At 31.9% G+C, this 12,548-nt stretch overlaps 1 protein-coding gene across 1 annotated transcript; it reads right to left on the bottom strand.

Annotated features, from left to right (window-relative positions):
* Nucleotides 1-3,273: 3,273 nt before the first annotated feature.
* On the bottom strand, nucleotides 3,274-11,982 carry LOC106713560. Its single transcript, XM_014506384.2, has 7 exons — nucleotides 11,915-11,982; nucleotides 9,010-9,123; nucleotides 7,633-7,759; nucleotides 6,732-6,875; nucleotides 5,083-6,588; nucleotides 4,805-4,996; nucleotides 3,274-3,733 (listed from the first exon to the last, which is right to left on the bottom strand). The coding sequence occupies exons 2-7, from the start codon at nucleotides 9,118-9,120 to the stop codon at nucleotides 3,588-3,590; spliced, it is 2,226 nt and encodes a 741-aa protein (XP_014361870.2). The 5' UTR covers nucleotides 9,121-9,123; nucleotides 11,915-11,982; the 3' UTR covers nucleotides 3,274-3,587.
* Nucleotides 11,983-12,548: the final 566 nt, after the last annotated feature.

Below are 12,548 nucleotides of genomic sequence, written 5' to 3'. Positions count from 1 at the left end.
AAATATACTGTGATATCTGTTGATATGATAATAAATGAGCTCAATCATGATACCAGTTTTTAGATATAGCGTTTAGCAACAGTGTACATTTTTATTCAACTGCAAATTTTAATAAAATAAGATGCAAATTTATCAAACGATAATACGATCACGCAATGGATTATATTTATTTACTGATTACTTTTTTAATTATTACTTTAAATGAATTTGATTAAACAATGGATTATTACTCAAAATGAATTGTAATATTTATTAATTATGTAATACATAAGTGTCTGCTAGGTCATGTATATGCCACCGAGGGGGTTTTAGTGGGTCAAATCCCACATAACCTTGTCTTTCCCCCTAAAGGCAGGGTATCTTTAGAAGATTTCCCCCCCGACACCAAAAAAAGGTCATGTATATAAGGATTAGCAATATTTACATGGATGCATGAAGTTTTTATTGCATTTTTTAATCATCAAATACTTGACATTATATCTACTTAGCTATCGACCTCCTTTTCATTGAAGTGTATTGATTGAAACATAAAGTTTGTTATTGTATAATATAAATAAATAAAGAAAAAACACTGACTTGAAAGATGATAAGTATAATGATTTAGATCTTAATAGCAATAGAATAATCACTAGCTCGAGTGTTTGTTATTTACTGGTTTCGTATGTTAGTGCCATTGTGAATTGTGACGTACAAAATTTTAACTATGAGTTCTGACTGCCGAGACATCTGTACAAAAACCTATGGTGATTCTCTCCTTCTCTTAAAAAAATGGGAGATACATATATATATTTTATGTTTTTCGGCAATGCGTTTACCAAATTAATACGATGAGAACACGAATGGAATGACACCTTAATTCAATTTGTGTTCTCCGGAATGTTAGAGTCAGCAAAGGTCAATCGTTTTAATAAACTACTTGATAAATCCTTATCTAACTTTCCTTCTTTTCAACGGTTGATGATACTTTTGTTAAAGGCATATATAACTGCCGGTTTCCATTGTTTTTTCAATTGCATTAAAACTATTTGTTATCATTGGGTCTAGCACGAATATTTGTGACAATCGCCATCGTATCGTCATTGTCAATTGTGTCAAAATTAGTATGAGTTTATACTCATACTAATTTTGACACAATAATTTATATTATTATTTTTAACCCCCTATATAACGCCATAAAGTAAAGGATCTTGTGACACGTTTATGACATTAAAAGAGGAGCGCTAGTAAGCTATCATAATTTAGTTTGACTTATCCCCACCAGGTCAGATAACTTTGTCGGTCTATACTGTAGCTGTCTTGTCATCAATTTTCTATCCCTAAGTAGGTTTTACGTATTTTCTGACTGAACTAACCGCGATATAAAGAGTCAGAGATGTTTGTCAAACTGTATATTACAAGACAATGTATCTTCACATTATCATATCTAGAGAATATAATATATATGATTTTAAACGGCATTAACAATAATGACAAAAATAACAAAGTGCACCTGCTGGTTATTGAATATACTTGCATTGACCGATATACTAAATCCAATGAATTGATAAGCAATCCATTTATGACTAGATTAAAATCATAAGGTGTTAAAGTCGATGTTTTAAAATCGCTTTTTATAGTTTTACATCTTTTCCCAATATTAGATAATTCTAGCTCTTCTACCCTACTAAAATTGTATATTATACTAAACAAATGAGCTGATTCTCTTTTCGTTCGTTAAAATAAGACTAGTCATGAACCTGCTATTCCCTTCGGAGGGCAGTATCTCCTACTATTCCATTCATCCAGATAATACTAAAATCTTGATGAATTATTATTTTTTATCAATAACTCCGTTTCTTCTTTGTTGCGTCGAAAGTATCTTATGGCAAGGTATATTATTCGATAATTCTCCAAAAAATATGTCTTAACACGCGTATTATGTATTAAGTTACGTATCTAAATGTCAACGTTACTTAATACAGTCCTAAAGAACTATTCAGTTTATTAGGATGATCTGACCGTGACTTTCCAATGTCTTAACACCTATTTAAAAGCGTATTCCGCATAAAAGCTTTTAAATGAAAAGACAGGTAACAATGTTCTTATACATGTAAAGACAGCGAAAACTCACAGTCACTTAGAAAAAAATTAACTGTGATAGAGTACGTAACATTTGTTCCATGATTTGATTGATTCGATTGGTGTAGTACCTCGATTGCACAGAAGACTGGCGTGAAGTTATTCCGCGTTTCGTGTGATGAGTGTGCGTGCCACAAGCCTAATTATAGTCCTCTTTTTTTCACCTATTTTCTTATAAAGGAAGGATGGTAAGGGGAAGTGGATTTAGCGGATGTTGTTGTGGTGGTTCTGCGCGTCCATTCCTCCGTTGATCAAAGGAAAGCAATGCATTGTCAATTGCGGAAATTTTTGGAAAGCGGTCGCTTCGCTATTTCGGCGAATTCAGGTGGTAATTTGCTCGTTTACCACCTTATAATATAAAAAAATGAATTGGTAAAGTGAACAGAGTAAATATACATCAATGAATGAATTAATGAGGATTTCCTGTAGGTAACTCAATTATGTCGGCACTCAGTACATTCATTCGGAAGTGGCATTTAATAGACCTGCTGGAAATTGAAAGCCATGAATAATAAAGGAACATATTCCATTCAGTACATATTTCCAAGCAAATTTCTATTTATGACAGAGGTTAATTAACTTTAGAATGTTGCTTTTAAGATACTAGCTGTCGCCAGCGGCTCCGTCAACGATTAATTAAAAAAACATAATAAGTCGCCTATGTGTTCTTCTAAACTATGATCTACATATAAGCCAAATTTCATAGAGATCAGTTGACCGGTTCTGGAGATACCTTCAAACAAACATCCATCCATCCATCCAAACATTCGCAATTCACATTGTTACTTTAATATAATAGATTTTCTTCTTTCACTTTTTATGTTACGTTGGCATTAAAAGTTTTGGAATTACGCTGGCGTGAATAAAACAATCTGAAGCAAATTTCACAAGCATAATTTACTTTGTAAACTACGGAAGTAATATTTTAAAACATACATAATTTTAACCTATTTAAGGAATTAAGATAAAAAATTAAAACACATAACGCAGTATTCTATTAACTATATAACTAGTTACATGTATTAATTATTTTATAGTCTGCCTATATTGCATTTTCCGGTACATTATTACTGTTTAAACAAACATGTTTCGTAAAATTCAACCTTTCATGCTATTACTTAAATGTATAAAAAATAGATTTCTTAAGCTTACCGAATATTATAGAATAATTATAATCTCATTAATAAAATGAAACATCTAATTGGCACTAAAATTTTTACGTTTATAAACGCATCGCGTAGTTACACAAATCTAAACACGAACTAAATAAAACATTTATCACAAACATAACTTAAGAAACAATAAACTTAACACATGATAGATAAATAATTGACACAACGTCACATTTCGTCTGACCTCCAGCGGCATTCGACATCGTCTAATTAACATTTTTTTAATCGAACGAATACAATCAACGAATTCTAGAACACATTTAACCTATTTACTAATGTTCACAATGTACTTTGTATTTAAGTCTTAGTAACGTCTTCTTTTGCATTTTTCTGACGTTTCATTGCGATATATTTTTCTAAGCCCCATGAGAATGCCGTCAGCCAGGTGAAGATGTTCAGACAATGCAGAGTCACTGCAGTTGTGGTATTGTCTTTGATCCACCCTGGAAATAAAATAAACAAGTTTAAATGTTTCATCTATTCATCTCCGATGGTGATATAAAGCTAGTGTAACAATTAATTAAGAACATTTTTGATTTAGTACTTTTATATTTATAATTAAAAAAGAAACATAGAAAAAATTCGTAAAGTAAACCAGACATTTACGACCCAAATTTTTGAAAAACAGTAGAAACATAGATGATCTTAATTAGTATGTACAAAATATGTATTTATTTAAGACATATATAGTATTGTGTGTATTAAAATAAGGTTATTATTGAACATTTAAAATACAGAGATCAATTTTATGTTAATTATTCAGTATGTATAACGACAGTAATTTTTTTAACAAGCGGGAACCTGATTTCGCCGAAGTAATGAAATGAGACTGATGATTTACAAAGTTAAAAAATAAAAAAAAAAAGTTAAAAAGTAAAAAAAAAATTACAAAGTTTAAACGTTGCGTTGCTAATACTTTGTCTACCTTTAATGGTCAGAGAAGGGGAATAGCGCACAGAAAAACAAAATTTTCCCCTTTCTATACGTTCGCACAAAAGTCAAATCCAGGTCACATTCCCATCTTTGCCTTAAAAGAAAATGGTGAAAAGGGGAAGAGGACTAGAAATTGGTCTCCGACAAACACATTCATTAGTCGAAATGTGGAAATACTCCCACTTCACGTCTGTGTTCTATGTGGTTGTTGTATTCTACCGCTTGAGCGGACCATTCGAGCACCAGCTAATGCTACTGAGGACGTTACCAGTGATAAACATAAACTATTTTTATTTTAAAATAATAAGTATAAAATATTTAAACTACTATAGGCCTTGATAAGATATTGTTGGTAGTTAAACGAGCCGATTAAATTGATACAGCTAGAAAGCGGAAGAAAATTTAATCCGCATTTAAGACAAAATGCGATAACATTTAACAACGTCCATAAAATTGTCAATGTGATAACGTCTGACGACTTTTGATGTAATTTAATTTTATCCGAAATTTTAAAACTAATCTCTCTTAATACTCTGTGTTTTCATGTACCTTATTTTATCATCAAATAAATAAATTCTTACCAACTACAGGTCCCAATGCTAGATATACTATTCCAGCGGTAAGCAGTTGTATGCCCGTAGCACCTGGTAACTTGTGCAGCGGTACGTGAGTTGGAATGACTAGAGCCATGAACACAGTTCGAAACCCTTTGCCGAAACCTATCATAACTGCTACCAGGAGCACTACTGAATATGTTTGACAGAAAGATAGAACTGAAACAATATTAGCGCATTAGTAAACAAAAAAAAAGAATATAAACGTGACAAAAACAAAAACTGAATAACAGAAACATATTTACCTACTCTACCTAAAGCCATCGATAATACTCCAAAAAGGAAAAAGGAATTATTGTCCCATCCAATTTTTCCAGCAATAAATGGAATGCAAAATCTAACGCAAAGATCAACTCCGGCTAACAGTGACATAAAAAATGCCACTTGTGGTTTTGTCATACCGTAATCTCCTAAAATAAATGGAGTAAGGATAGAAAAGTTCAGTTCATTAAAATTTGCTAATGTTATACCCAACATTAAATTAATGAAAGTAAAATCCTGTAATAGGTCTAAATCGAAAAATATCGCTACTTTCTGCCAAAAAGTTAGTTCTTCTTCAACATCTTCATGTTCTTTTATCTTTTCTTTCTTCTCGTCAAATACGTCATCTTCTACGGGACTGTTTATCAGAAGCTTAAATTTATCGCTTTGAGACTTATCTTCGCTTTCTTTTAAGTACTGTTCTAATTTTAATGAAGCCTGCTTAAGAACTTCACTTTCATAATTAAAGTTATTCGATTTCCTACGATTTCTCGTACGATTTGATTGATTACTGTGATTGTCTTTGAGGTATTTCTTTTCATCGTTTTCTTCTTGATTTTTAAAAGAAACATTGCTATGATTATCTTTGTTATATTTTTCTCCATATTGACCGTCCATTTTGAACGATTTAATACTTTTACTGCCTGCAAAATGTTTTTCAGCTCTGTCAGCTATAAATTTTGCTTCTTTTGGATCTATGTTCTCTACTGCAGCTTTTTCCTCTGCTTTTAAATCTTGGGGAGCTTTAAGTGTAGGGCAATCTTCTATTTCGGATTCTGGAATCTGAGTATCCAATGTGATGGACGTTTTACGTTTTGGTTTGTACCCTTCACGTTCTTGAACTAGTGCACCTAAATTTGCAGATGAATTCTTTTTAGATTCGTTAAGATATAAAGTGGAAGATTTTCTTGATCTATTTTCAAGTAAGTTGGACATAGAGGGTTTCTTGGAGTTAAGGCGTGAGTTTCGATTGGAGCCATCTCTAGAAGACATTCTACTTTTCGATTGCCTCGACTGACTGAAGTATCCATCATTAGCTCTTAACATCATCGGGATGCCGGGGTCCGTAATTTCATAACCAGGAGTTACCGGATCATCTTCATTGTAAAGGTATTGGCTGGAAAATACGCTTAGATTTTTAATTTTAGAGACTTGGCTGAAATAACCACTCTCTTCAGGCATTTTATGGTCATTTAGCAGGTCTGGTGTTAACAACTTCTCCTCGTCTATTTCTTTCGGTGATTTGGAATGCCACTCCACTGGTTGTAATAGAAGTGCGCAAGCTATTGCGTGGAGTGAGAGTCCGCTTATTATAAAAATTGCTCCAGTTTCTCCGAAAAGAGCAAATAGTCCTGTTATTATATGCGGCCATAGCATGGGCCCCATCCCTGTTGTAGTCCATGATAGACCAGTAGCTAATCGCCTTCTTTTTTTCCAATATGTATTTAATGCGAGGGCGTTCGCTGAACTGCTAATACCATATCCGACACCTGAAGATAAATATAAATGGTTTTTATTATTAAAATCTAATTAATAGTTTTTGTAAGTATGATTGTGAGTGGGATTCGATTAATATGTCAATAATAATCGCTTCTTTTAATATTTAAATTATAATTTACGTAATCTCACTTACCATAAAGTATTGAAAATGACAATAAATATGTCATGAAATTGTAAGAAAAGGTTGTCAAAAGTAAAGATATGAAGACCACGACCGCCCCCGTGAGAGATACTTGACGATAGCTGAACGTTTTGAACACTGGTCCATTTGCCAAACCTGTAAACAGAAATTATTTGGCTTAAAAAGTAATACAAATTAAATTTCTCATTTTTTATTAATATTCAAGCGTTTCATAATAATAAATAAAAACTTTAAACAAAGAACACGTGGTAGTCAATGTGAGAATATTATCTTGTAAAGTGCAAAAGGTTAATGAACGAATTGATAAACTTTATATTAAGGTTATGGAGCATACAATAGCAATCTACTTTTTTTCTTTGGCGCAGACCGTAAACAAATATTATTTTATCACTTTTATTCAACCCTGTTTATTATTTTGTTTAAAAAATTCACAATTTGCATTACATTCTATTTAGTTCAGTTACGATTAGATATTTAATTATATATAGCGCCTGAAAAAATAATGAAAGCAAAGAGACACAAGATGAATACTTCTGTGGTTAATGTTATAAATATCTTTCAAACCTAGTATAATAACGAATGAATTTAAGAGGTTTTTTCCAGAACTAACATGATTAGCCATATGTTGTTCTATAATATGAAATTCAACTACAACTAAGTAAGACTGGTCTTACTTAGTTGGAGTTGGTTTGGTAAACATACTTATCATATAAATATTTATAGGATTTCTTCAGTTAGCTTCATGCCCTTCATATCACAGCAAAATATTCAGCTATTGACTTAGGAAAATTTAACTTGTTCTTAATAAAGCTGTAATTGGTACCTAACATAATAATACTTAGAATCGGCCGGTATGGTATCAGAGAGTTACCATGCGAGGCGCGTCACGCACCGACGCAAGAGGTAAGCGCCGAATTCATGTTGATAATTGTAGTCGTCTCCGAGCTGCTGATGCCGAGCCGAGCGAACTTGTCGCGGAACAGGAGACCGAACTGCTGCAGCATCGGCAACGCGAACAACTAGAAGAGAAAAAGGTATGTAACAGAAGTAGGAAAACATATATATGTAACTCTTGCAACTTCTTGCTATTGACAGGAACAGCTGTTGCAAATGCGGCCATTTTGTTATTCATTACCGACGTTAGAATAGGTAGTGGTTGGGTGACCGCCAAGTGCACTGCACAGAAAGGGGCGTCACAGGTCTGCGAATTATACAGTCTCACGTAACCCTGTTAACCCCTCAAATGCATGGTAGAAAAGGGGCGCCACAGAAAACTCAACCAGGCAGGGTACCGCTAGAACCGATACTGTATATAAGTATGTGAGAATTTGGCAGAAATTATAATGAATTTTACGAGTTTTATCGTAAAATGTGCAGTGTCTATAGTTAAAATTTCAATATAGTTTTTGAATAAGTAAAGGAAGGTCAGATAAAGTTCATAGATCAATTAAAGATAGAAAATAAATTTCAGGCCAAGATATGAAAGAATGTAATTTTCAACTACTTAATATATATTTCAATTGTATGTACTCGAGATTTAATTAATCATTCATGGAAGTTTTATATGACATGTGATTATGTAGATTCTTGGTAATAGTTCACAACTCAATGAGTCAGACATCCATTTACGAGGAAAACAATGGTTGTTTATATATACATAATATGATTGCATTTACGTCTAGCAATTATTTTTCCGGTAGTCATAAAATATATTAAACATATAAATGATATTTTGTAAAAAAAAATAGAATGTCGTTTATGTCACGTGTTATCAACAATTTTATAAGTGTATGTCACGGAACCGTGAAATGGAACTTTTAATCACAAATTGGCCATAACCTTTTTATCAGTGGATCTTTCTGACCTTACTTTGTTTTAAACTTAAATTAAATTTTTTATAGAATATTTAATTTACATACATGTCTTCTTTTCTTGCTAATCCCCTATTCTCTACCAAGTACTTCTGTTTTTTGATTTATCAAATCGTTTCTAAATCCCCTAAGCTAATTTCAGGTGTACGTTTAGACTAAATTCGTGAAAAAGTATTAAAAAAAAATATTAAACAATTTTATTTTAAGAACGTTACACTTCTCTTTACATTACTGTGACAATGACTCTTTACAAGACTCTGATAAAATTGGATTCTTCCTTATTGCATTCACTGAAGAATGATTTTTCTAATTTTATATTTTTGCATAAAAATTATTTAAATAAACACAGATCAAATATAAGAATACAAGGATCTTATTAGAATCAATTCAGTACTTACGTTAGAAAAACCAGCAGCGAGCACAATCATCCAGCCCCATCCCCCGTCGGGTGGGATGAACTCACCCTCCTTCATAACTTTCGACCGGATTTCTTTCTTAGACTTCGCCATTGTCTAAAATTATATTATTTTATTAAATATGAGCACAACCTATTTAAAGCGATACCAATTAATGAATGGTACAACAATCTGCAACGGCGTGACGAATATAACTGATAAAATTATTGTACACAATCTTGTTCAACTGAATTGTGGATACACTTATGACCAATGTTGGCTTATAACAAATACCGAGGGATCATTAAGTCAATGCAGTAAATACAGAAAAAGCGATAAAACGACAAGACCATAAAAACGTTTTCGTTGACTATACCTTATCTATTATAATGCAGATGAAATCATCATAATGGCCAGTTCCTTATTAGCTATATTTATTATTTTTTAGATATAATTATTAACAAAGTTGATTGGTGTAAAAATAATAAAATTATTATGACAATGCCTAGTTAGCAAGAATACTTCTAGTAATCTTAGTTCAATCGCACAGTTTTTAAATATGATAACAGATGAGTCTTTGCTGAAATGATTGTCTTCGAGCTAGGATTATTTGCACGAGTGGACCGATTCGTTTATATTTGGGAAGTAAGTAACAAAGTAAGAAAAGTTTTATTTCGAAGCGAAGATTAAGAGAAGTAGTTCTGATCGTATCAATCTTTATGATAAAAGTTTTTGAAATCACCATTTGTATACATATTTAATCATTTTGACATATCTGCAGATTAAATGCATTTATTTCATTATACGTCATTTTCAACAAGGTCATCATTATTACGTGCTAATAAAGTTAAAAATGTTTTTGTTTACATAACTTTTTGTTTATGTTTTCTAAATAACTTAAAATAGCTCCAAAAGTAAGTAAATGTAAGTTTTTCCCAATATGTGATTGAAGTTTTGCAATGCGCTGTCTTATCAGAATTCAACGTGACACATTGCAAAGCGGCAATTTACGCCCTTTGTACCAAGCACGTGTAATACATACATACAGACATACTTATATAAGTGTAAATTTGGGTCACATGTATATAGATTAAATCACTGGATTCATTCGGCCAGTTATCATTATCATTCACATAACCAATAAAGGTTATTGAGACTGTTCAATTTTGACGGGTCACTAACAAAATATAACAAGGAACTTATAAGTTAATTAGCGCGACACAATATTTATCTAACTAATATTATAAATGCGAATGTTTGGATGCTTCGATGGTTGGATGGATGTTTGTTTGAAGGTATCTCTGGAACGGCTTGACGGATCTTAATGAAATTTGGCACAGGTGTAGAACTTAGTCTGGAAGATTGTTAAGTTTTTTTTTAAATTTCGCGACCACTAGTGCATAATAAATATGAGTTTCCACTGCCTGAATCCGGTACTGAAACATATTGTTTTATCAGTTTTTCTAGGAGAATGATAGACATGTAAATTTGTTTTGTGAAAAAAATGAACAACATAACTTAATAACCGACAATCCACCAAAAAGAATTAAAAAGATAATAAAAAAGAACAACGAAAGATTTAGGCGCGAAGTAGAGTGCAAGATGTGTGGGATGTAACAACGAAATTGATTGTGCTCTTGTAATAAATTATGTGCTCGTTGTTTAATCGTCAATATTATTCATATATCATTATAATTGTCACAAATCGAAGAAATGTTCTAAACTATCTTTGGGGCACTTTTTAAGACAGAGCAAGCGATACAGCTCTACGGATTTTACAGACTAAATATGTCAGTTGTCAAAAAATGGCGGGAATAGTAAAACATCGCTGATGAAGGATGCGGTAGTACCGAAGACACGAGATTAAAATATATGTTATATAGTATTAGATATAGTAACAATTTTACGACATTGAATGTAATTGTATTACTAGATTTGTAATAAACGCTATATGAGATGTCAGTCATAAACGGTATAACACCATAGATTTAACAAGGTAAATAGAATGGGGTGTTTTATTACAACTTAACGATGAAAATATACCTTAATGAATACAATGTACGCCTTTAAGTACAAGGCAACAAACTTCACAACAAAGAGACTTGTCAAGTATCAATTGGCATGCATTATCTAATCTTAAGTAAATAATAGGATATGTATTGTATATATTTATGCAATTTCAATGACCAATGGCAGATGAGTGGACAAACTGAAAAAGGATGTTCTCTTTTCCCGTTTATTACACCCCCGTCAAATTCAGTGTACCATTTGTTATCAGGAAATTATGTGAGAGTTAATAAGACAAAAATTTGGCTTACGGCACTCATTAAATGCGGAAATATCTCCATTTCACGCTTGTCTTCTGAGCGGTAGGGTAGCTACGTTACGTTGGTGGACTATACCACTGTAACTACTGAAATATTTCTCTTCATTATCATGTATACTCTGCGTTTAATTCTTAATTTCGCGCGGTTTTATTATAATAGTTTTTTTTCAGTCCTATTAATAAATCATTACCATTAAAAATGACATTCCCATTGTATACGTAACATAATCGTCCTTGAATAACTTTAATTCTGAATAAACAATGTGTAATACTAGGTGTCACTCGCGACCCTGTCCGCGTGTAATAAAAAACAAAATTAAAAAAAATAAAAAATACTAAATATGATCATATGCCTATGTGATCTTCTAGACTATGTTCTACATCTGTGCCAAATTTCATCAAGATCCGTAGAGCCGTTCTGAAGATACCTTCATCCATCAATCCATCTAAACTTATGCATTTATGTTATACTATATTAGTGAAATTATGGCATTGTTAAAATACATTTGCATTGGCATTTGTATGATGTCAAAATAAAATTACTTTTTGAAGAAGCTGTAAGTAGAAGGATATTTTACTTACACTAAAATGCTGCAAATGCTTTTATCACATTTATGTGCGTCCTTTCTGTTTAAACATCAACATAAAACTAATCCAAGTGATAGGTACATTCAATAGTCTCATGTATATAAAATAAATCGATCCTTATCGTATAGTTTTATCGATAGATATTGTAAATATATGGCTTCAAAATTTAATTGCATAATAACTACTGATTATTAAGACCGCTAAATTAGGACACTAAAAACAGTACTAATTCATAATTGTAAATTTATATTTAATCATGCCTATTGACAAGAATAAATATAGTTGGAAAGTAAAATATTGAAATTGCCTTAATTAAAAAAAAAAAATATCACACTAAAGTTCTAATGGATGAAATAGTCCCGTCTATCGCCTGCATTTTAAAACATAGATTTTAAAATTGGATTTTTTTTATTGGAACCAAACAAACTGTAATTTTATTCGTAACATTCTCCTATTAAAAATGTACCAGAAAACATCGAAAAAATTATTAAGCGATGTTAAATAGGTTATGGCGAGTGAGGTTCAAACTCTTTTTTCTCTAATTTAGTTTAAAATTTTACTTTTACCATCCACTGTACTTGATCCTCTTTTCAGCCGGGTAAAAACATTACCCTCTTGTCAGTTGAGT

Source organism: Papilio machaon, chromosome 5 (assembly GCF_912999745.1).
Source record: "Papilio machaon chromosome 5, ilPapMach1.1, whole genome shotgun sequence".
NCBI classification, from domain to species: domain Eukaryota; kingdom Metazoa; phylum Arthropoda; class Insecta; order Lepidoptera; family Papilionidae; genus Papilio; species Papilio machaon.
The sequence above is the reverse complement of the archived record's forward strand: the minus strand, read 5'-3'. Positions and strand labels throughout refer to the sequence as shown.